Below are 26,112 nucleotides of genomic sequence, written 5' to 3'. Positions count from 1 at the left end.
GTCAACACTTATTTACTGATGATTTTGTCTGCAGAAACACACTGCCTGATAGGATTAAATACTGCTTCAGCTGACTCCAACTGGCTGTATCCCTGATAAGCTTTGATAATCACTGTCAGTACAAAAACCCGATCATACAGACTGAAAGTGTGGGGATGGTGTAAAGTAATTATTATTGATATTCAATGAATGATTCAGAGACATCTGCTCACAAAGTCAGTGTAAGAATCTGCAGGTCTGTGTTTTACATATCTAAGTGAATAAAGGTGGAGTCCAGAATCTTTACTGAAGCACTAAAATTAAAGTAATCCAATGAGCAGAAATGGGGCACAGGATAAATCCCACAGACCTCAAGGGGACTTGGAAGCATTCAGTAACGTTTTTTTAAATTATTTTTACATGAAGCCACTCTTGATTTAGGAGCTGAATTTCAGGATTGAAGACTAAAAATGTTTATCTCAAGTTGTGTGCCTTGAAATGAGATCTAAAGAGGAAATGCAGCTTGCTGTATCATGCATATGTCTCTTTCTTTTATTTCCTCTCCAAGGTAGAAATGTTAAGCACTAATCTCTACTTTTGCTTGAAGAAAAGCCATTCAGTAAGTCACCAAACAGATTGTAGCGTAGCTGATAGAACCACCTAAAAGCAAAGACTGCAATTGCACTGTTAACTTAGCTGGATCTCAGACTATGTTTTATGACTGGAGTTGTAAGGCTCACCAGATCCCTGGGCTGAGAAGCATGCAAAACTTAAACTTTGGGTCTCAGCTATGGTACATGTGTAGTCACATTGGTGTGCCCTAAGATCACCTTGAGAAGAAAAAGACCCAAACAAATGGTAGAAATTCAGAGGTTATTTCTCTGTATTACTGATGAAAATCCAGTTCTCAAGCAACTCCCTTTTTTCTCGTTTTGGTAGAATTAATTTTTTTTTAACAGCTTCCTTTGAGCTTTAACCTTTCAATCCATGGGCTCAAAAGTGCTGTGGCCATCTCCTTCTCTCCCTCTCACATTTCATATTCTCTGGCACACTTTTGTATTACCACCATCAGAAAAAAGAGATTTTTTTTTGTTAAATCCTGTAAAATTTTCAAATCCTATGCACTATCTTCTATTTTGTAACTCGTGTTTCCATCTCTGGTCTCAGTTCCTTCTCTACCCTCTCAGTGTTTCTCTGCCATGCTCTTTCCCTTCACACTGTTCCAGCAAAGCTGGGATGCTCACATGCAAAAGACATGAATCATTGTTTTCCACTGATCTCAGTCACAGAGGCCCATTTTTGCTCCTGGCTTATACTGTTTTCTTAGCATTTGCTGATTCTGCAGTAGTTCCACTTCACAGATGAAGTATACCATGTCTCAGACAATAAATTGCCCGATGGAGATCTATCCATGGCAGGCTTTCATACTCCTCAAAACTTCCTCTTCCTCCTGAGGTTGTAGAAGCCCTAAGAGAAACAATAACAATACATCCAGCAACATTGCAGCACACTTCTAGGTGCCTGGTCAGAGATTCTCTCAATTAAGTATAGCACATTGTTCCTACTCCCAGTGAAAGTTCAATCATATATGTATAGAAGCAACAGTCGGTCACATTAATGCATCATGCAGAATTTAAATAACATCAGACAACATTATAGTCACAGGACTCACAGAAACTTCCCCAATATAAAGATAATTCTCTATGTCAAACAGGAAAACCAGAAGGACCTGATGCTCACACGGATTTATTATTAAGAAATTATATATGACAGGTGGCATTCAGTGGAAATGGTGGTCAGAAAGCAATTCCCAGACTGTGGAATGAAGAATACCTTAACAGGTCACCACCAATAACCTCCTCCTGCATGTGTTCACAGAGAGACAGTCACTACTACTGCCAATAAGGATACATGAGTAATCTGAGTTTGAGGACATTACCCCTGGAAAGAATAATAGTACACAGGAAAACCCAAAATGAAATTCATGAAAACAACTGCCTCCTCAAAGACCCAAACAATCTCCCTCTCACACAGTTCACACAGATGCCACCCCTTTTAGCAAATTAAGATGAAAAAATTTCTGGACATTCCAGGGCACTACTGGAAGTTTAGGAGGTTCATTTGTCCACTAATGTTCCTCCCTGCAAAGAGCCACTCACTTGTCTTGAAATATTAAGGTAGGAAGGTAAGAAAACCTAAGCCAAAGCCTGGCTGCTGGCTTGTTTGACATTAACAGAAAGGAAATCAAAACACAGGAATGAATTTGGAAAAATCAAGATTAATTGGAGCATCAGAATGAAGAAGTTGCTGTTGCATTATAGGCTGCATAAAATAGTTCTAGCAATGTGAAGAATTTTGAAACTTTCATGATATTGATTTGCTAATGCACAAGTCAAACTTAACACTGGGTATGGTTCCTCATTCTCCACTTTCCTTCCTCTCTTCTCATTTAAATTCTTTGTGGTCAGCTCTCCTAGCAATACTCCCTTTCTATGAATTGTGTGGGTGTCCAGCACAGGCTGTGGAAAGATGTAGGCCTACAAAAACATCTGTGTACTTGAAGACTGCATGAACAAAACCCATGGAAGGCAAGGACAGTTCTTGCACTGCAACCTCAAAAGTTTTCTTAGAAATTTTCTTCTGGTGCTGATCACAGACAGAGCGGAGCATGTGCCAGACTCATCCCAGCTATATAGCACCTGAAAATGCAATTTTCCCCTCCCCTGCCTGCCCTTATCTCCACCAGGTAGAAAATGTTGCAGGTATTGAAGGTGCCTCCATTTCTAAGTCCATCTGAAAGATAAAGATGATTGTTTTTGTTCCTGCATGCTAAGGGAACAGTCACATGATGTGACAAGGTCAGACACACCCACAGAAAAAGGATGTGCTGTTCCATAGGGACATAGCATAACTAGTCCAGGTCACCTCAGTTGATGGAAGTGGCTGTCACTTGGAATGGTCTATTAGAAATTATTATTTTTTTTTTACCAGAAGGTGAGCAAACATTACAGCCAATAAGAGAAACCTTTTGACTCCTTTCAGAACTGAGGATCTGGATGCACCTAGGCATTGCATAAAAACCATGAGCTCAAATCCAGCTCAGCAAAAACCTAAACATGGCTTTTAACATTATGGACCTGCACAGTACATGGAGAGGATCTCATCGCTTACACTTCAGTATAATTTACTTGAAACATACATGAACTCCACACTTCTACTATGCAGCTTTGGCAATACAGCTTGAAGAAAGATATAATTAGAGTTATTGGCTAAATTATTACAGAAGACTAGGCATCCTTTTAAAGGTCAACCTCCAAAAAATTCATAACCACATGATCAATAAAGCATGCAGAAACAGGCTATGGTCCAGCAATCACTTGAGGACAGACAGGACAATTTATGCAACTCGGAAATGGTTTCTTGACCCTAGGCAAAAGTTAAAAAATTATTTAGGGAAAATTAAGTGGCTTTTAAAAATGTATATTCTAAATCAACAGTAAGTGCTGGAATTGCATACCAGGAAATGTGTGTGAATGGTAAGTCGTGGTTCATAAAGGAGAGGAATCATCACACAAATACAGAAAAAAATGTGAAACAGATCTCCAGGACATCAAGTCCAGTCTGGAGCTTCTGGTCCACAACAATTTAGTCCATGCTGCTGGGTCAAACTTTTGTCAAAATCTCTCAATGGCCTTAAAATCTATGACTATGTGAAAAAGACTAAACACGTATCAAGCAGTTAATAATTACTTAACACTCTAACCCTTGTGATTGTGTCCACCAGTAGCTACTGTCAGAGAGGAATTACAGCTTCTAGTGTAGAACATTCCTTATGTAGAAGCCACAAGTGAACCTTGTAAAGCAGCTCAAAGATATGAAGAGCAGTAAGCGACATACATAATTTACTGAGCCTTATTCCCCATTCTGGACTTTGTATTAGCAGAACAAAGACTATATGGTAAATTTTAGTTAAAAATAAGCTGGAGAATATATTCCACATAAATTCTGAACAGACTGCCAGCAAAAACAATAAAGACATGGTAAAACAACTAAAACTCCCTTCCCCCACTTCTTTTAAACTTTTTTTTTTTTGTGTCACAGTTTTGGATAAAATCACAGTCTGAAAACTCATTATATCAATTTTCTAGTACCTAAGGCTTTATTTGCTATACAATAAAAAACTGAAGGTCCAGCACAGGACTAAGGTAAAATTCAGGCCCTGCAAAAATAAAATCCTTTGTCATTGATTTGTTACAGCTAGACTTTCACCCCAGAAGATGGAGAAATGTGTTACTATTTTTGTGAGGGTAAAAAGCAGAAACCTTATCTATATCCAAATTTGCAGATATCTAATTAAAAAATAAATCAATTTTATGAAACCAATGCATAACTCCAGTGTGAACACATTTAAACTGTTTTAAAGCTGATTTATGTTTAAACTCACATTAAAATCAATTCTTTAACAAATTAAGTTGAATCAATAAACTTCTGGATTAAATTAGCCCTAACAAGTCTTTCTGGAGAAAATGCTCTGTCTGCTTCAATTGCACTGACTTAAGAAACCTGATTTTAATGACAGTGATTTTGTCTGTTAACACTCATACATGTTAATTTGCATTCATCAATCAGGGTAGAAAGACATCAGTGTGATGATAACAAAGTTTGGCACAAAAGGACTAGTCAGACCAATGTTCCATCCTTTTCACTCTAAAGGATAACACCCTTGTGTGCAACAGATTCATTTTGCAACTACTGAGCTGGAGATTATTGCATATCATCTGAGGTTTATCTGTTCCAAATAATTCCTATTAAAAGATTCAGTTTATTGTTATTCCTACAACAGGAAACTTTTCCTTTGCTTTTACTTTCTATCCAAGACACCGACTTCAGTTGTGAATCACCTACCCTGTATACACATAGCATCCAGCACAAAATACACCTTTTTGCTGCTGAGAAGTTACTGAAAAGCACTACCAGAACAACTGTAAGCCAATCTGCAAAAAAATGCTGTTTTCAACACAGAGTCCCACTGGACCTCAAACCAGCTCTGTTCAGGTTTGGACAGCTAAGCTACAAGGAATGCAGCAATCTACACAGTCCTCACTATGCCAACAGAATAAAAAGTCTCACATGAGAGTACTCTGAGACAGGTCCCCAGGAAAAAGTCCAGGTTGGGAAAAGCAAGAAACTTCCCAGTCACTGGTGCAAGTGTCATGCTGCAACAGTCAAGTGTATTTCTTATCTATTTCTTGCAGAATCAGAAATAAAATAAAGTCTCTAGCCTTATCACATGTGGCCACTGTGCCTCTCTGAAGCTATCTGAATTAAGGAACTGCAAAATCTGTACTGCTCCTTGTCAAGAGTGAGATGATTGAAGAATAAAACCAGAATCAAATCTCCTTTAGAGACCATCTAAGTCACTGTGGGACTAACACCATCTAAGCACAGAGTTCAGATGAATGCTTATACAGTGCCACATTTTTCTGCCTTGAACCTTGTCTTAAAAAAAAAAAAAGAAAAAAAGAATAAAAGAACTCCCAATAATTAAAAAAAAAGGGAAAAAAAAAGAAAAAAAAACACAAACCAGTCTTTCATAAACCAAATAAAACCACATTATCCTAAAAAGATGGTATCATGTCAAGCTCCAATCTGGATTTTCATTGAAAATAGCATGTAACAGGCAGAATGCTTAACTTTCTTCCCAACTGTGCTGAACTCTAGGGGGTTGCCAGTCATCTTTTTTGTCCAGATTTTCTAGAAGACATGAGAAAGAAACTCCTATTACACAAATAAATCAGAGATAAAAGCATGATCCTAAAAACGTTTGGGAGAAGAGGGGTTTACAATGGAAACTGTTACACAATCCCAGCAGCAGACCTGGCAGGTGTATTAAGTTCCTCTAAGACTCAGTCCTGCAAGACTACAGAGAACAGGGCTGTCTCACAAGAAGCCCAGTGGCAGGCAGGATTCAATCCCTAGTGATGTGTAAAATCTGAGTCTGCTGTCTACCTAAAATAATGTATCCCTACAATTTGGTTTTCCTACTATTTCTTTTTTTACCTTGGCTATTCTCTACTGGATTGTTCCACTGCTCATGAAGCAACATGTGTATCTCTGATTAGACATGCCAATTTATTATCTTTTTTAATGAGCTGGATGATGGTTTGAAGTCCATTGAGCAAACCAGCACTGTCTCTTGGGTCTCACAACACTTTCTTCTGTTTGGGTGTCACAACCACCAAAATATTGCTGTATTAATTACAGTCTGGGATTCTACCTATACACTGGAGAGAAAATATACCTCCAGGGAGATGCAGCAATACATGGGCTGAAAAGCCCTATGAGAAACAGACAATGAAAATATATACCAAATCTCTTTCTGATGGACTGGAACCTGGTTCGACACAAGTCCAAGCATTTCTTTCTGCAAAATTTTTCCTACATTGCAAAACTACAGAATAATGAAAGCTATGACAATGAAAGCCATAAAAGACTGAGGGAGGAAGCCAAGAAAGAATCACAATAGCATCAGAAAGAAATGTTCAGAACAAAGAACATAAAAGATGATTTCACTGCATATCATGAAATTTAATATCCTGAGTCCCCCTTCTGGCTGCAAAGGGAATTTTGTGTAGGAAGCAACCGAGCAGGACACCATTATTACTTAAGAGAAATGGAAACAATCAATACAGCAAAACACTCTGTAGATGACAAGCATTCTGCTTGTGGACTATTAGCTCCTTCTGAATTGCTCTCTGGATACTGAAAGATGTCATAAAACCCAACATGGCTGAAAAACATAATAAAATATCCCAACAGTATCATTATACTGAATGTCTACTGTATTCTGCCATTTTAATCACTGCTTCTTGAAAGAATTTATGGCATACTTTGGACTTTGCAAGACATGATTTCCAGGTCTGATCTTTTTGCATACCTTCTATCCCATTATCTTCATGAATTTGCAGTAATATATAAACAGATCAAGGATTAAGGCAAAGCATTATCAAAACTGTTTTCTTCAAGCCTCCAGAACAATCAGACTTTTTGTGATGGAGGAAGTGAGCACATAGTGTGTGTTCAGAGATTCTCAACAAGAGCTCCAGCATCAAATTGGGACTGCATAGAGTAGGGTCTAAATCTAGCAAATCACCACCAGAAGAATCATCACTGCTGGCACTGCGTGGCACCTCCATCTGTAACCTTCACAGACCTGTCTAGGGTTGACTGAATACACTCCAGGTTTCCATAAAAAGAAAAGCAAATAGCACCAGGGCCAGGTGCCCTCTTTCTTGCAGTATCTTCATCCCAAAAAAGATGTAAGATTCTCACTGGTTGCTAACTCTTAGTTGTAATTTTTACTTGCTAACTCTTGTTTGTAATTAAGCATAGCCTTTATCCTCAATTATCAGTTTTCCAAGCTCTGAGGATATGCTATCTCTGCCCTCCATTTATTTAGACAGTTGAATAACTGAATACATCAATAAACACTCTATAAATTCTAACATTTTCGATTTTATGCTGGAAAAGAATATATTATCTGATGTATTAGTTACCTTACGGATTATTCTGCATAGGGATAGATTAAGATCAAAATACAGAAAAAGACAAGGATTTGCATAAGCTGAATATGTTAGACATACAGAAGAGGAGAAAAGCAGAAATTCTATTAAAACATGTTTTGAATTCACAATTAATAGACCCACTAAACAAATAAGGACTAAGAGCAACTTTATAAGTCACACTTGACTATAGTAATTATTTCCTCCAAAAGAGCAGACACCTCAGTTTAAGGCACAGATAGGGAGAGAAAAACACATGTTTTTCCTAACTTAACTCTTATTCAGTAGCTTCACCATGAAAAAATTTCATCATCACATTGAAATAAATGAAACATGAAAAATGCTCTTTTCAATCAGCAAAGCACGTAAGTATAGCATTCCAAAAATATCTCAGACAAGTGACATTTCTACGCATTTAACCTTCCATGTAAGGAAGTTAGTTCATATCATGGGATGTGAATTTACAGAACTTTTGTTATTTTACACTCAGTCATCTCAGGCACTGAATTCATACTGACTGATGTGGCTTAGTGCAGGTGAAACTGAAGTATCATGTTAGAAACCACTAATACAAATAGTCCTTCACTCCCGATAATGAGTCCAAGTGAATCAGCAAGAGGTACAGAGCGTTATTCCCATCATGCAGGCAGTCTGCCTAACAGAATGCTTGTAGTGCATCTCTTCTTATGAGGTGTGATGTGAGATACTGTAAAACTGGATGGCTAGGCAGGGAGTTGTCCATCAGGGTTAAAATTCAAGAAAATCACTCTAAGACAGGCACATGGGATGTCAGAGGACAGTAAAGCTCAGGAAGAAAAGTCACAGTAGATGTGTAGAAGTCACAGTAGATGTATGATGGGACAGTTGCACCGGGAGTGCTTGAAGTAGAAACAAAGAATAATGGAGAGAAACTCAACAAAAACTCAAAATCAGCATAGTTTCCTTCCCAAGCCCCAACCTTCATTTCTATCCACACCCAAACCCCATATCAAGACATGACAAGTGCTTTGTAATGTAACTACTCAACTCCCCAAGGGTGGTCCTGTGTTGTAAAGGAGAGCACTCTGGACTCTGAATCCCAAGGTCCTGAGTTCAAGTCTCAGTGGGGACTGCCCCTTGGGCAGTACAATGCCTCCCTGCCATCCCATCCCATCAGATCTTGGGCAGGGTCAGTCCCAGTTAGTACTGGGTGCTGTAGACAGTACCGAGGACTTCACTGTCACTGTCCAAGCTTGCTTGGCCGTGGCAGATGGACCTCAGGACTTAAACGGTGGGGCCAGTTCTGCGCACTCTGTGCCTGACCTAAAAAATCCACTGTGCAGGTTGGAAGGGCACACCCACATGGGGAGAGCCCTTCCCAAACCTTTGTTTGTGAAGTATGGCCATACATACATACTCAACTCTGCAACGTGTGCCAGCCTCCTAGACAAAAAGGGGCTCTCACCAGAGGTGAACTGGTGCATCTGTGTGAGGACTCAATTTTTGGCCACTTTCCTTGTAAACTGTTACTTGACCTTCAGGAATGTTTTTGCACAACCAATCTTAAAGCACTCCTCTTCCACTCCTGACACAAAGAGCTAGTCTGTACACCCCATGGTGAGGGGTCCAGACAATTCCCTTTCCTTTGTACCTTAAGAGCCCACATGATGTGTTAGCATGGCACAGTGCAGACTGACACAAAGGGAAGCAAGTGTAGGCAGGGGACATGTGTGAGGAATTAATCAGGATTCACTGAAGGTGTACATTTTTCTTGGGTTAGTTAAATCCAATAAAACACTAAAACGAATGTGCCCCTTCCAAATTTGGGTGGCTTTGGTGCAATACACTCAGAATACTCCTTCTCTGAACAGGAGTCTTTGCTCCAGGCCTTCCCACAGTGGAACTCGTTCACTTTAAATGTTTATATTTTGAGTGCCTTGCCTGGACTGTCTGTAGGACTGCTCACCTGAAGAGTCTGTGCAAAGCAATCATTTCTCTCTAAATTCACAGTTTCAATGACTAGTTTACTCTTATAGATCAGTCATTGTTTTGACATAAAATCCTGATCAACTAAATCCCACCACTCGCTTAAACACTTTTCAAAGTTCTGCTATGGCTCATGACATACCACAAGCGTTCTGCCTCCCAACTCTAAAATAATTAGTCTGGGGAAATTAGCCAGTGTTTTCTGCACACCTGCAGCTGGCTGTGCTTCCCTGCCTGACAGCAGTGCCTCTCCCACACCAACGCAGATCAACTGTGAGCATGGCTCTCAGGGCTGCTATGCCCAGGATGCAGCCTCCCAAAAACCTGTCAGGGGGCATGGTGCTATTTCTCATGAAGCTGAATGGAACCACTGGTTTGGCAAAGAAGCTGCTCACAAGGGTCTCTGCTTAGAAGATTTATATTTTAAACAGGAACAGCCAGTATCAAGGGGGAAGAGATACATTACCAGCAAATCATTTCCAAGCAGCTAATAACAATTTTCCTACCCACCAGATCCTATGATGCATTTTCAGGTTTAAACATTACATATACATTGTAAATAGTGGAAACATCTGGGGTTTATTATAACACCACTTTGCTAGCCTTGGGCATTGTACTACTCCCACAGGCCACGGTTCACCCTTGACCTGCCAAACACGATTACAGTACTCAGGCAACTTCCCCTGTTCTGCAGCTGCTTGCCTTCCCCTCCCCTCCGTCAGGTCTCACTACTGCTGTCATTACCGCTACCATCCTAGAACAGCTAGGCAAAAACTCGGGTTGCCGTGGTCACTGCCTGGAAACAGTGTGTCTGAACAGGCGAAGAAAAGATGGTAAGAATGGCCAGTGAAGTCACTTTGCATGTTAAACCCAGGGGAAGTGGGGATGCCCAATGCCATCTGTATCAGCAACCTTCTTCCTCCCCCTGCAAGGCCACCTTCCTTCTCTGTTGCACTCATGCCACCTTTGTTGCAAGTCTGTCACATCTGTTTCCCCCCTTTTTCAACCTCTAGCCTCCCACTGAGCCAAAAGTGACCCCGTGTCTCTTCCCTACTCCTCCTGCAACCTTATCTCCCAAACACATCTTGCTTCCCAGGCTCTCTGCTCTCACCTTCCCCCCTCCTTTTTTTTTTGCTCTCCACCAAGGATCTCTCTTCATTCACTCATTTCCCACTGCTTGATGTCCAGCCCCACAAATCCCAGTCCTGTCCCCTACCTGCTTTTACACTGGCTCTCCCCTCCTTTTCAACATCGCCTCAAGCTGACTTCTCCCTGTCTTTACTTAACATCTCATGTGTAACACCACAGCAGCACAGCAGGCTGCATCTTTTGTTTCCCCTGATGGGGGCTAGAGGCTTAGCCTGGGCTCATCAGCGTGGGGAAGGCATTTTAGGGCTGTTGGAACAAAGCAGACTGCAAAACTTCAGCTGAACTAACACAAAGTGTGAATGTAAAGTGCTTCTGTTACACCATGTTAGGGATACACCTTCAGAAATAATGTGATCTTAATTCTGTCTGGTCTACAGATAGGTTAAAAATTTGTAAAAATTTGTAAAAAAAAAAAAAAGAAAAAGAAAAAGGCAAATAGGGTTCCAATGGCTTAATATAGGCACTTTAAAAGCTCACTTGGATTACCTTTCCAGGTGTCCCTGCATAAGCAGACCACTGACCACAGACTGTTTCTTTCCAAGCATGCATAAGCATTGCCTTTTTTGCCTCCAGCTGATTCTTCCTGCAGGGGACTAGTAATAAACAGTGCTGTTTAGAAACACAGCAGGAAGAAAATACAACCCGTGTTTCCAGCAGCTCTTTCTGATGAGGAGCAGACCCAGCAGCCTCCCAGCCAGACATGACCAATTGCCACTCCGCTTACAGGAGTGTAACACCTTTCTTATGAACCTTCTGTTACAAGAAACCTCCCTGAGAGGTAACAATTATTTCAGCAACAGAGCATACATTTGCAGAGTGCTACCAAAGCTTCTCTGCCACCTCTCCTTGATTAAAGCTTACTGACTGATGCTATATCCACCCCAGCCCTGAAAAGTCAAGCACTGATTACAGCACTGAGACATTACCCCTATTCTCTCCCTTTTCAGCAAAGTAAAGGTAAATTTATGAAAACAAATATCTGAAATGTATTGCCTTTTTAAAGTTTCACTACTCAGTAGCCTGGCAAACCCTCTTAGTAAAAAGGATATGTAGCATTGTCTTCTTATTTTTTTATGTCTTAATTTGTTAAATACAATCTACTGATCAATTTAAACATCATCCTAGAATTATGCTATGGTCAAACAAACGCACATTTAGAGAATAAATGGAATTGATTCTCTTCTGGAGTAAAAGGCCTTAGTAAATGAAATATTTAAATACTCCAATCTTTCTCTGAAGAGGCACCTGGTAATTCACTTTTTGGATCAAATTGCAACTCCAAAAAAAATTGATGACCTCATGTGGTCTTTTCACCCTCACATTCCAACATAGAAACGTTATATAGAGCATGCTCCAGGCCAGAGCTGAGTTCGAATGTGGATGGTATTTCTGGAAAAAGAGATGTAGCAGGCACAGGACAGAAGGAGAGCAGTGAAAACATAAGAAATTGGTAGCTGTTTAAGGAAGGATGTCCTGAACTGCTGAAACCTTCATTCCTGGTCAAGTGCATATTCTCCACTCCTGCATGAAAAATCCCTCACACCCAACATTTTCCCTTGTCAAACATGACCACACACCCATTCTTCGCTCCATCCTAGAGCATGTTTCAGCACACACGAAAATTACCATACTGATCAGACAAAGAGCTGGACTAGCCTAGTATTCCATCTCCAGGTGCAGTTGTTTATGGGTGACAGGGAAAAGAAAAGAGAAAAAAACTAACCAGAAATAATTGCATGTGATACCCTTGGCCACAGCAATGCCCTACAGGTCAGCCAGCTGCAGTGGAAGGATGTACGAACGGGTTAGGTGAGATACTCAAGAGCCTTTGTGGTATGAAGCACATTTAGAAGCTGCCTCTTGCTCCTCTGATGGGGCTTGCAGGTGGGCAGGGAGCTCAACAGGCTCTTGGAGGGCCCTGGATCTGGTGAGGTGGGTCTTTCCATTGCAACAGAGAGGACAACCTTCAGGCAGTCTTAGTGGACCCACATGTACCCTGTTGATGGGCAGGAGAAAGACGTACTCTCACTGGGAAAGTAATCGTGTTTTATGCTTTTTATCTTATCTACTCCCTGGTTTAGAGCCAGTAGTCACCATGGTTTTGTAAATGTAAACAGCCTCAAAACTAATTTCAGTTCTAAATACCTCAAGTTGCTCCTTATCCCTTAACTTCAAAGAGATTTATTATTCTTATTTGTGCCTGGGTTTTTTGGCATTGATCTGAAATGGACTGGATTTTGCCGTGAAATTGATAGTAAGAAACATCATGAAATGTGCCATGAAACAAGGGAATCCCAAGGCCACTTGGTAGTTCTCTAATCTGTCGAGGGAGTTGTTAACAGTTTTTTTCTTTCAAGATTTTAAAAAGAAAAAAAATCAAAGTGAACTCACTATTCTGGACATTTCTACAGTTCTCTGCTGAGCCATGGTGCAGAGATCTCCCCTTTTCCATGATGACCTTGTTTCCCTACACTGTCAAGAGAATATGCATTTGTTCCCTCTATAACATTAATGCATAATTAAAAGGTTATTTGTGAAAATGCTCTGCTTTCTCATAGCAGCTTTCACCTCTATCCATTAAGGACAGCAGTGCTTTCCAAATTTGTGCTATCCACCTGTTGGCATATTTCTCAAAAGTGCTCTCCAAGCAGGTCTCTCCAGGAACTCCAGTGTTTTTATGGGACCACAAGTTTAAAATGGCTTAGAAAAGAAGGCTTTTCTTTTCTTTACACTTCCTTAGTGGAGAAATTCTCTGATGTCACATAACTCTAGGAGGTATTAAACATGTAAAATTAACTCCTCTCTGTCTGCAGTTATGGTGGACTGGAATGTACATGTGTGCACAAGTCAACATATATGTTTGCACTAATATTGCTCTAGCGTGACTCCAGGGGAAAAAAAAAGAGTTTGCTCTTTGCAAAAGCTAAGTACTTGAGAACAGAATGAGAAACTTTGCTGATATAAAGAGGATATGATGAAAAAGATGCCAAAATACCTCCAAACATGATTTTACACATCAGCTGTAAGCCATTAACTTCAACTGCAAACATTACATATTTAATTATCTTTCTCTGCCTGTCATCTCTAGATCAGCAGACATGATACAGCACATCATACCACTTTCTTCCACACACAGTTTTTGCAGGACAGAAGTGGATTTGTTAAGTCTCAGTTTAAATAATCTGCAGTGCCATTAACTGCATTTTTACTTTGCCCTTTTGGGACTTGCCAAAGAATACCTGCTTAGAGTTTAAAATACTTGGTTATCCATGTAGGGTGAGAGAAGGGGAAACCTAGCCCTAGGCATAGTATCTTCTCTTTGCACACAGCCCCAGCTGTTCCATTTTCCAGAGTGCTTAGGCAAGCACTCAGGTTTAAGTCTGTAAATACTCCCATGATATTCAAGGAGTTTCGATGCACTCCTTACAGGTCAACTTGATTGAAAGTAGGCTGGAAGATGATTTTCCTTTCAGGGTCTAATTGTAGACATAACAGAGTGATTCCCAGACATGGTGAGCCCAGAACTGCCTGTAATGGATGAGAGGAATTGGATGGAAGTCACTGATAGTGATTTTGTGCCAAATGCCCAGAGGAAGAAAAGTTTTCATCACAGACTTGAGGGGGTAAAAAGGCATGAGCAAGACAGAGACAGGATGCCATCTGTAGCAAAATCACCTCTGCAGTTGAGAGGGGACCTTAGCTCATAGGTAAAACAGTGGACATAATCCCTCCTACCCATTATATGTCTTCCAGCCATTTCATCTCATTGTCATACCATTTCCCTCTTGCTAATGCCATGGAAGATCTCCAGGAAAACTGACTGTGGCAGCAAGTACTCAGCAGAACTTATCACTGGAGACAAGTCTCACCTGTTGCCCATCAAAAGGGAATGAGACATCAAGGACTTAAACTACAGCTGCTGGACTGAAGGGAACTATATAGACCTAGCAGCTCACATTAGATTTGATGGCACTTACATTCAAAGTCAACTAGACAGAAGGTCATGGAAGCCTAGAGAGAACATGAGAAGCATTTAGAAATCCACCCAGGGACTAAGCCATCCTCAGCCATCTTTGGTGCCCTGGAAATCTCTCTTCAGCATCTCCCCGGAAGAGGAAGCAATGTTATTGGCAGCAGCTGTGCAATTTATTCCATACAACAAAATACCTACATAAAGGTGCTGCTCTTTGAACAGCTCTTAGAAATTATATCCCCTCCCTTGCTCTTTTTTTTGGACAGCAGAGAAGATGGCATCCCCTTAACACCAAGCACTACCTTCATCCTGCTGTTAGGTACAACTCACACTACAGCCAAAGAACTGGTTCCCCTCAGTCAACCTGCCTGGAAACTGGGGATGGCCTGATTACTGCCATCAGCTTCTAACAGTCAGGTGTGAGCTGGAGAAGGGATGAAGCAAGAACACTGGCTGCTGAGACATTTATGGAACTGAAGAGAGCCTCACAACACACTTGGTAGCTAGGATGAGTAAGGTAATTTCGAGGTAAGATAGTTCCTGCAAAGAGGCTCTTCACTCATGTTGTCTTCACTGTAAGAGTGAGTTCAGAATGGGAGGAGAGACATCCTCACTCACAGATGGGAGAAATAATCAAGGCATAGAAATGCCAAATAAACTAGGAATGGTCCTGAGTTAAAAGGATGTTACCTATTTTACATCCTTCACTCTGAACCTATTTCAAGATCACCTCTCCTCCTCTTTCAGATTGTTGCTCTGAAATAGTTTCCCAATTTCTGACCTTGCTGGCACTTCATATATCCAGGAAACCCCATGCTCAACACCAATTTCACACTGGTCGACAATTGGTTTCTTTTTTCCATAGCTCATCTTATCATCCCAGATCTACACTTATCCTTTTGTGTATATTCAATACAATTTTAAATGCCATGAACAACATGTTTAAGTAAAAATCTCATTTAAATCAAAATGTAACAACATAAAAAGATGAGACCAGGACTCTCGGAATCTACAACATTAAGTTCGGCAATCATTTGCTCAGAACACTGGTCAGACTAGAAGCCTGTAACACAAAAAAAATCCACACCCAGTAAATTTATGCATTCATCCTATAGCTTTTTGAACTATAGCGTATCTTTAAAAAATTATAGTAATCCTTGTGTCAGATGCTGTGAGTGACAGAAGTGTTCCACACATCCAAGCAAGTTCTTTTTTTGCATAACTACCTTCACTTTTAAAAGCAATGCCACAAGAGCACTGCGTTCATTCTCTAGAGCTTGACACGGAATACACTCTTTACAGTGCACTTTATACCTCTGCATTTCCAGTCCACCCTTTCCAAGAATAGGTCCAATTAGCAGCTTCCATATTTTCGGGTTTGTTTTTCAAAAGCTTAACTAACAACTTCTTCAACAACTTCTCTTGAGATGATCAAAACACTACTGTAAAGCTGGTATGGGTTACTGCAGAAGTGCAGTAGAGGGCACAAACAATAAGGAGGCACTGGCTTCCCTAGGACAACAGTTTTTACAGGTTATATTGTTCCCACTGGATAGGGGAAGCTCTTCATGGGAAGTTCCTCTTCTGTTCTTGTAATGGGACATGCTGCCCTTGAAAGCAGCCTGCTTGAAAATTTTTTTAATACAGCCTTCTCTATTAGAGTCTCTCAGATCCTACCAGTGACTCCCTAAATATGCAGGTCTGGCACAGGGACACAATTGACATCTTCTTTCATGCCCTTCATCCTTATATCCTTCCTGTTGAAACAGTTCATGCCATAGAGCTGGCTGCATAGTACCAATGGGAAAGCAATGCACAACTTAGCTAAAACCATGCCCCATTTCTCTGTTCCCCTGAAGAAGACAGACATATCAAGAAAACACACTGCTCTCCAGGAAATCCATTTTCACGAAGGGAAAGGGATCTTTGTGCACACCGAGAGAAAAAAACAAAGGGGTTAGTAACAGGTTTGTGATACCTACATGTTATTCTTATCTCTAGAATCACCACATGTCAGAAAACAGAGTAGTTTGAAGAAAGAGGTTACACTGAGAGTCAAGAGACTTTGGATTCTGTCCTGGGATCAGACTGTGATCTGTTGCGACCTTGGACACACAAAGACTGTACGCTCCTAGGCAATAAGAGCTTGCTGTCAGACAGCTTGTTCCACAGAGGGCAGTTTGTAGGAAATAGATTTCAGCTAGAACTCAAGGACTGTGATGATACAAACAATATTAGTTTATTTGGCACAATTCAAGACTACATGCAAAAACATATTCACACAATAACATAACCCGTTTCATTTACTGGCATCCCTTCCAAATATAATGCAATAATGTGGAGCAGTTTTCAGTGCTGTTTCAAATACAGGTGTAATAAATTGACAGAATAACCCCTTTTCCTCTTTTTTAAGACCAGTGGATTGTCCCAAAAAAACCCCTGAAGAGTTTGTCACTGTGGAAGCCAACAATCCCACTAAAACATCACATCTGCACGCGCACACACACAAACACGCACACACACACAAACACGCGCACACACACAAACACGCACACACACAAACACGCACACACAAAATCTCCCAATATTGGATTTAAAATTTAACTCTTCTGGCAGTAATGGCAGTGGTAGCAACCTCTATCACCTCTGCAATGGATGTTACTAGGGACTCTGCTTAGTAATCTCAAGTATGTATTCATGTTTCTGTAACTGTCTTCAAAGGGATTAACCAAGCTATTAGTGCAGGAGAAAAGCACTGAGCAAGGCTCAGCCTGCCTGCCAAGCCCAAACTGCCTGACCTGGATTCCCCCTGCTTAAGAGGTGGAAGGACCATCAGCTCATAAAACATAAGAAAGAGATGCACAGAGAGAATGAGGAAAGGCTCCCAAGTGAACTGTCACAAATGGATTAACATGTCCCTCTTCCTCCATGACCCGCAAAGCCTGTGGACTTGGTTGTCAGACCTAGGAGTCAAATGGCCCATAGTGAACAAACCACATAACATGGTCAATTTCTTCCCCAATCTAATGCTCCCACAGAAAATTATACAATCAGAAATACAAAACCAGACACTAACAGTAATCTGTGCACAAATAAAAAAACAGCAGTTACTCCAGGCAGGAGGTTATATTAAAGATCTCTATCAGTCCCTTATGAAATATCTCACTTTACTTTCTATTGTTTTTTTTTCTTTTTCTCCATTAACAGAAACAGAGCAGATGGGATGGACAGGGAGGAGAGGAAAAAAAGAAGGAAAAGGATGGAGGGACAAAAGGAAAGAAAGAAAGATGAAGAAGGGAGGGAGAAAGAAAAGGATGGAGGAAGAAAAGGAGAAAAAGGCATAAAAGGAGGACAGCAGGACATATAGCTGGAAAGAAGGGAGTAAAGAAGGAAGGAACAAAATGAACGAAAGGAGAAATAAAAGGAAGGGGGGGGGGGGGATGTGGGAGGAAAAGAAGAAAATAGAGAATAAAGGAAAAGAGGAGAAAAGCTCACTTACGAACATCCCTGTGACCTCACACTGGATGATTTCACACTCTCATGAGATCAGAGCAGAATGTTTCCCAGGACTTAAGGCTACCAGTTTACCTACACATCTGCTGACCTTCAACACAACAGCTCTAACAACCCCAATTTGACTGTCAGTAGACTGCCTTTCAAGTTGGCATCCTCACATCAACTTCTGATACTGGTGAAGCTCCCACGTGCCCAAAGGACTGAAAAATATCCTCACAGGCCTCACACACGGCTCAACACAAAGCCCCGCAACTCCGGGGTAGGGGGCAGCTGGCACTCCACGGCTCCATTTGGGGCCCGACGAGGGAAAGGGGAGCGGGCTGTCCGTCCACCGCGCTCCCGTACCTGCCGCGGGCAGAGCGCGCTCCCGCCGCACCCCCTCGCGGCCGCCGCCGTCAGTGGCACCCGCAACCCTCCTGAAGCCCTTCTTCCCTTTCCTTCAGGTCACCAACAGGTATTTTCCCCATTCACTATTGGTTCGATTGCTCGCAAATATTTTAAAGCTGAAATCCCACAGACGCCTCCGTGAGAGGCGCACGCAGGCACCGTAAACCGCCTCTTCTCTCCGTTGTGCCGCCCCTGCATCCCCTGCACCGATACGATCACTCTGCCGACGTAAGACTGTTACCGTAGGTTTTCTAAGGCTGGAACAAGATCCCCTCCTCCCCGCCGCACCCAGGACTCCGTGTACTTTAGGGGGCAACCGAGGGTTAACTGAAACACCTCAAGTACATTCAAGCAGCTCTTTGCACAAACGAGCATGACTCATACAAAATACTGACACTTGGTTTGTTTTCTTGTATCATAACGGAACACGATAAACTATCAGTACTGTTAAATGCACCATTCACTCTTGTTACTTTTGGAATGTTAGAAAAACACTGATTTGGAAGGAATTCATAGCATTTCCAGATCCTGACACCCTGTGACACAATTGTTCTTCACTGTTTTGCTTTTGGATATAACTACCTGCCTCAAAGGACTATCGGATTCTTATAGATAGGTTGGGAGCAGGGTATAGGGGACGGCAGATACTTGGAAGAATGTTTTCCATACCTCTGCACTTAGCTTGCCTTACGTTAAGAATAACAAATGGCTACTGAAGTGCCTAAAGTAGAATGTGTTGTCAAAGATGCTCAGTGGCTTCTCTTGCGATTTTTGTGGCTAGACATTCACAAACTGAGCACCCAAAAAGTTTTTGTGAAAACTCAGTGACTTTAATTCAGTAGAGGAGATAAAAAGTGAGCTGTCCCAAATAGTGGGGGCTGAAATATCTGCATACAGTCTTTGTTTTTCTCACTTACGAATGCTCTTTCAAACTGTCTCACTCAACATTTTTTCCCCTTATCAGTTACTCTCTTTTCAGAAATCCAAGTTTTTCTATAGATTAATGTTTCAAAATCCTTGCACAGTTTATCAGATCTTGGCATTTCTATACCAGAGGCAAAAATTTTGTTCAGTCTTCCCCAGTTATCAATATTTGTACAAAGTTCAGTACAGTTTCTGGATTTATTTCACAGGGGGAATGTCCTCCTCTACAATGCAGTATTTACTGGACAATTGTACTGGTACGTCCTCACAATTCTGTTTGCATTCCCATGGCTGCAGTCAAGTAGTACTTGTAGTGTTAAGTCAAAAAAGTTTGAATGGTGACTAATCTCTTTTATTCAATAAAACATTAACATACCTGCATGCTTTTTAAAGGATTCACTCTTAAAACTGCTTTGAAGATTGTGTGGAACATTTGGAGCATTTAGGCATTGCACACCAATAGCGAGGCTTTTCTCCTCAAAGAATGTACAGGTATACCACCAGGACATAAACTGCCTGGAAAAACAGGCAGTTGTCACACCTTCTAAGTGATAGTTTTCCTGTAGAAGTGGACAGATTTTACCAGAAATCACAGCTTTCATTCTATCTTCAAGGCTTTTGTCTTGAAATCATGCTAAAATATTGATTTATCTTCTGGTATCTCTTTATGAATATTGAGTATCAATTTAAACTTAGCAAGCATCAGACTGAGCTCTAATCCTCTCAGCGAAGTCCTGACCTGCAACTTTGTCTATAACATGATCAAAACAATTTCTTCCTTGGACAACCAAGTGTGCTACCAGGACACGGTCAACGGTTCTGCTCAGTCACACTCATCTCATCTGAACTTTGTGCTGTTTATTCTGTCAAGTAGTCTCAAAGCTCTGGCATTTTACCCAATTCTAAATTAAAACTCTCACCTAGGAGATAATAATTTTCTATCTCAATGACCACAGCCTCTCTTCTCTGGGATCTCGAAGAGCAGTTGTGTTCAGAACAGTGCTGCTGAGGTTACCTCACTGAAATGATGTCCAAGATCCACCTTTGACATTCTTCCCTTTTGCCTCACCACCTGTGCCTCTGCACTAGATTCTTGCAGAGCCTTGCCCTTCTTAGCACTGCTACTGAACGAGAGAGGGGCTGATACAACCCAAGGCCAGAGTTCACTGCTCTGACAGCGCTAGTCAGTCTTTGCACACATCAAGGTGTTTATCTCAGGAACACCTGACATCTTCTCACACTTTGTTCTTTAAAGCCCAGCAACCTCTACCTTGTCTTCTTGCGAAGCAGAACCACCTGAAAACTCAGAAAATCCTGAGATGTCTGGAAGCACTTGACAAAGAGGCTGGGCAGCTGATGTGTTGGTACACCATCTTATTTTATTTACAAAAGGTGGTTTTCACAGAGGGTTTATTCATTCTCCCACTTTGGTAGCCCCACCTCAGGCACTGGGCCCAGTCTCAGACTTCCTGCTCCTAACAGCATTCTAAGTCAGGAGCAGTACCTCTTTGAGGGGAAGGTCTGGAGAACTTGACTCCGAACCTCAGCTTTTCTGTTTTAGGTTTCTCTGCCCAGTCTGGATGTATTTTCTATGTGCTGACAATGCCCTAGAAAGCCCTGCTGTCAGATTTGTTGAGCCTGCCTGCATACTCAGTTGGCATATCAGTTTGATGATATAACTTGGAGAAAAACTTTAGGTTTCTGTCCAGTCATAATACCCTCTCTTCAGTTTTTCGTGCCAGAGTGCCCTGCTGAAGCAAGGTACAATCGCTTTAGACTTAACACAAGCCAGACAGACTCAGTTTGTTCAAGACCACTTATAATAAGGGTGGTAAATGTTCTACATAATTTTAACAACAAAGGAACCATAGTAAGAAGGACCTCCCTAAACTTTTGTAATAGAGCCCAGACTTCACCTGCCAGTGGAACACATGAAGATTTCTTTCTGTATTACCACTGTGCAGGTGAGCAGAGAAGGCCAAGCCCACTCCATCTTTTTTTCCAGTAACTAACTTCTTCAATACCAATTCTGGAGTTCCTAGGTAAGTTATGACAGAATATAGTAAAGAAACTTTTTCTAACACACTTTTTTCCCTCAGATAGTAAAGCTGATTCTCAACCTGTTGACAAGTTACCAATAAGACAATGACTTCAGACCCAGGATTGAAATGGTATGATGTACTTTTGCAGCCAGAAGAAAACTAAGTTGAGAGAAGCTATAATCAGGAAAAACAGCAGTAAGCAAAAAACTGAACAATGCTACCAATTTCTGTGTTAGTGCCAGATCTTAAAACGGAAGATTCTCTGCAAGCCACTGCTTTTTGTAAGGAAGACCACAAGTAGATGCAAACTACTCACAGAGAAGAATACAGCATAGAAGACTACAAATCCTGACATAATTCAACTAAAGAAAGCAGGTAACTAAAAAGCAAAACCATTTCATGACGTCTCAGACTGCACATCCTGTACACACCAACTGATCATTAGGTATAACTGCAACACTGTAATAGTGAAAAGGAGAAATTGTGGTCCCATCGAAGTCAGAAGGTCTTCATATTGTCCCTAGTAAGTACTGTTAAAAAACATGAGTAGACTAGTAATTAATTCAACTTCTAATATGATTGAAGAGAGAGAAGAAAAGTCCATGGCATGAAATGCAAAACTGCTCTCATCCTACATTTTACATTAATGATTCTTTCTGCTCTTCTCTTCTAAAAATCAGCTCCTGTTATAAATGACCCTCAAACTAGAAAGTATCCTTAAGTAACAGATAAGATAAAGTCTATGTTACATTGCCAGTGTGAAGTTATCTGATTGTGAATCAAGTGTACAGTGATGTGTTACTCTGCATTTCATTCTTCCATTAGACAGACTACATGGGTTAGCTACACGCATGTGAACTATCCTGCCACATACACTCATCTTGGAAGGAATGGGATTTTAATTACATAAGATAGAAGAATGCTCAGTTCTTGCCCACACAGGAAACTTTTGACTAGCAATGTCAGGTATGGATGAAGGCGGTACTCTTTCAAACCTACGAAAACATACCAGTGCTTTGCAGAACTGAGGTAAGCACTTGCCAGAGAAGTGGATTATTTCTGTTTCAAACACCGATATATTTTGGCTTAGTAAGGATTTAGCCTTCTGGAGCTTCAGCAAAGCATTAGGAGCTGGTGTGATCTGAATCATGCCTTGATGAACCTCAATCTACACTTGCCACCTTTCAGTTTTCAGATAAAACATTCACCATGGTAGACATGATCAGACCACCAGAAGTGGGAATTAATACACTTGGATATCTAAACTTTATGTGATATTTACCCATGTGGTCCTCCTAACTGTTATTCTACCTTCCCTCATCAGAGAAAGAAGACCATCTTTTCCCAAATCCCTGCCTAGTTCAGAGTTGAATTAACTGGATTACTCAAAAAATATGCCTTCTGTTTCACAACTCCTTTCACTTCTCCCTCAGCAGCCTGCTCCACTGGAAAAAGAAAACTGTCTGCAGAGCAGAAAAAAGAAAGCTCTCCTTTGAGAATGGGATGGGTTGGGATGCTGCAGGACTCTGAGTTGCACAATGGGAATATGCATGTCTCCTTGACAGACCTTTCCTGTCACAAACTATCTAACTTCCCACTGTCTTCCTATTTTCTATCAACCACAAAACCAAACAAAAACAACCCTGAACACTTCAAACAGCCCAGCTGTCACACATAAGTTTGACAGAGGTTTTAATGTTCCAAGAGGCGGTTAGTTTTAGCAGGAGATGCTTACAATGCTTGGATGGTGTAACAGCAAGCAACATTACAAAAACCTGGTGAAAGGAAAGGAAGGTCAAGTAGAGTGTTTGTCTATAGTTTGTTGTAACAAGGGAAACCTCTCTGCTCTACCTGAAACTTGTTTACACCCACTGCTGAACAGAAGCTCGGTGAACTGTTTCACCCAACAACAGCAAGAAGAGATGAATTGTGCAGTGCTAGTTTGTAAAGATTATTAGCTCAAAGGGATACCTGCTGCTAGTGGATCACAGATTGTACTCCCTGAGGGCTGATGACTGACGTCTAGAGTAGCATAATCTTGGACATGATGCACTAAGCAAAACTAATGTAAGCATATTTAGGAAGTTGTACCCTACTGGCATTTCTGTTAATTTGGCTGTTTGGACAAGTATAAGATCCAAAGAAAAAAAAAAAACAACCCACAAACCAAAAAGCAAACCAGGCAAATGACTGCTTTTCATACACTTTTTAAAAAACATTTTCCCCCTAACAACAAAGAATTCAAAGCAATTGGTGAACCAAACAGAAACTGCAGCTATGCACTGCTGTTGCAAAAAGCTAAGTGTATCTGTAGACGTCATTAGGCTCTCTCATAAAGTAGGTGGCATAACACAAGCACTCTAGGAAAAGCATCATGAGCTCATATGTCTTTGTACAGCACCAGAAGTCTTGATCTTGACTGAGGCACCTAGCTGATAGAAATAAGTAACTATGATGAGTGGGACAGCATGCTCAGCTGCAACCCTTCCTTTGGGTCAATCCACGGAGTCCTCCCCTGGACATCTACAGAAGACGAGCATATTACCGGCATGAATCCTTGCACTTAATACTGGGGAGGCATAAGAGAACCAACACGTGCTGCTACGTGAGCAAAACGTCCTCTCTGATCATCCCTGAGTAAATAGCTGCAAGTTTAGACAAAATACCCCACGTGAAAGTTTGCCATCTGTTCAACTAAGCTAAGTGATTTCTGGCGAAAGAAAGAGACAGAAAATGTGCTTTGTAATAGGAGAGAGAGACTCACGCCTTCCAAAAAGTGGAGGAGGGGGGAAAGAAGAAAGCAACAGCTGACCGAGAGCCTCTCAGGGTTTCGGGGCCCGTGGGAGAGGAGGGCAACAGACCGAACGGCGGTCGGACAGCCGAGGGTCTCCAGGCAGCGCCGCCGCCTCTTCCACTCCGCGGGGCCGGGAGCTGGGCGAGCAGACACCTCGGGGCGTGGAGGCTCCGCCGGGCCCGGCAGACGGCGGCTGGCGCCGGGAATGTGCCCGTTAAGTGCGATCCCGCGGAGGGTCCGCGCGGGACGGCTAGCGCACCTGCCGATGGGCTTACCTGTGGCGGACCCGGGCGCCTCGCCCTCCTCCGGCGGAGCGGGCTTCTTGCCGGGCCCTTTGCCTTTCCTCCCCTTCCTGCCATTGCTGGCTTTTTTCTTTTCGGCCATCCCTTCTCCGGTCGGCACTGCGCTCCCCGTTGCCTCCGCCATCCTCGCAGTCGCCCACTCCGCCGCCACCGCCGCCGCAGTCGGCTCCCGGAGCGCCCGAGGCTCCAGCATCGCTCTTGCCTGCCGCCTGAGACTTGGGGCCGCGAGTTCCTTGGAAGTTTTTGGAAACTCCTCTCCGGGCCTCTTTTTTTTTTCCTTCACCCCCACCCCTCCCCCCCCTCCCTCCTTCTCCACTCCCCTCTTTTTTTTCCTTTTTTTTCCCCTTTCCTTTCTTTCCTAATAATAATAATAAACTCCAGCCCACATACACACCCCCTTGACACACGCCTTACTAACGCCCGCCCCAGGCACCACTCGCTTGCTCTCGGGAGGAGCCTGCACGGCCCCAAACTGCGGGGCGGCCCCGGCCCCGGCCCCGGGGAGGGAGCAGGCACCGCGGCCCCAGCGGGGGCAGGGCGGGGCGAGGGCCCAGCAGCGCAGGACGGGGCGGTGTTGCAGCCTGGTGCCGCCCCGCCGCTTGGCAGAGTCCGGGGCGCAGGAGAGTGCGCTGGGGGACAGCGTGTGGGAGCGCTGCGGAGCGAGGCTCCTCCCGCGGGCCACGGGTAGCCCGAGGAGGGGTCGGAGAAAACGAGAGGCATGTGCGGTGCTCCTCAGGGTGCTTGCGTGCTGCCACTTCGGCACCTGCTTAAAGTTGCGGCTTCTGCCTAACCTGCGAGGTTACCGGCAGCGCCGCTCCCCTAGGCGGTGGGGGATGCTCAAGGGAAGGGGGATTTGCAAGACTAACGTGCGCTCCCGGACCTGATGCTTTGCAAGTGGGTCCTGCCCACGGGGAGGTTGCACTCAGTGTGAGTCCATTTCTACTTTTGTATCTTCTGATCCCAGAACCACCAGTTCTCACAACCGAGAGTCGGTCAGGTAAAGCTTTGCTGCAGTTCGTACATGAAACTGCATTCAATACAGCCATACCCGAGACAGCTGTAAAGTAATTGGTAGCAGTGTAAGTGCACCAAACTGAACACCACCATCATCTGGGAAACCTCAGGGATCTGTACATAATTGCTCCCCCAGCCTGAGCCATATTCCCTGCTGATGCGGGTGACTATTACCTGAAGGAGTTGTACTTAACACCATTAAGTGGGAAACACAATGGAAATCTCACAATGGAAGGTTTTCCCTAAATACCTGGAAAGGTCAGGCAACATGAAAAAACAGATGGGATGAGAACCCAAAACTAGGATTGCTACTTTGCAATTCTTAGTGATTCCTCCTTCTCTTGAGGAGACTATTATGCATGTCCCATAGACTGAAAAGAAAACCCCAACCATATACACATCACCATGCGCAAAAGGTGCTATACAGTGGTATTTTATTTTTCTTGGATTGAAAACATTCAAAAAATCTTCCCAAATCATGCCCAATAAAGACGAAACACTCCAA

General features: G+C 42.4%; 1 protein-coding gene across 15 annotated transcripts in view; it reads right to left on the bottom strand.

Annotated features, from left to right (window-relative positions):
- The window catches only part of NRG1 (neuregulin 1), a 483,648-nt gene that overhangs the window by 148,825 nt on the left and 308,711 nt on the right, over positions 1–26,112 (bottom strand). For 9 of the 15 annotated variants that reach the window (XM_071580236.1, XM_071580235.1, XM_071580238.1 and 6 more), the window contains exon 1: positions 24,567–24,871. The exons of the other annotated variants lie outside the window; for them this stretch is intronic. In XM_071580236.1, coding sequence (XP_071436337.1) covers positions 24,567–24,786 — 220 coding nt within the window. In that variant the 5' untranslated portion in view covers positions 24,787–24,871. Of the gene's footprint in view, positions 1–24,566; positions 24,872–26,112 lie in introns of those variants that run through there. 15 annotated transcript variants of the gene reach the window in all.

This window comes from Pithys albifrons, chromosome Z (genome assembly GCF_047495875.1).
Source record: "Pithys albifrons albifrons isolate INPA30051 chromosome Z, PitAlb_v1, whole genome shotgun sequence".
NCBI lineage: Eukaryota > Metazoa > Chordata > Aves > Passeriformes > Thamnophilidae > Pithys > Pithys albifrons.
Note: the sequence above shows the minus strand (reverse complement) of the source record. Positions and strands in the feature narration are given on the sequence as shown.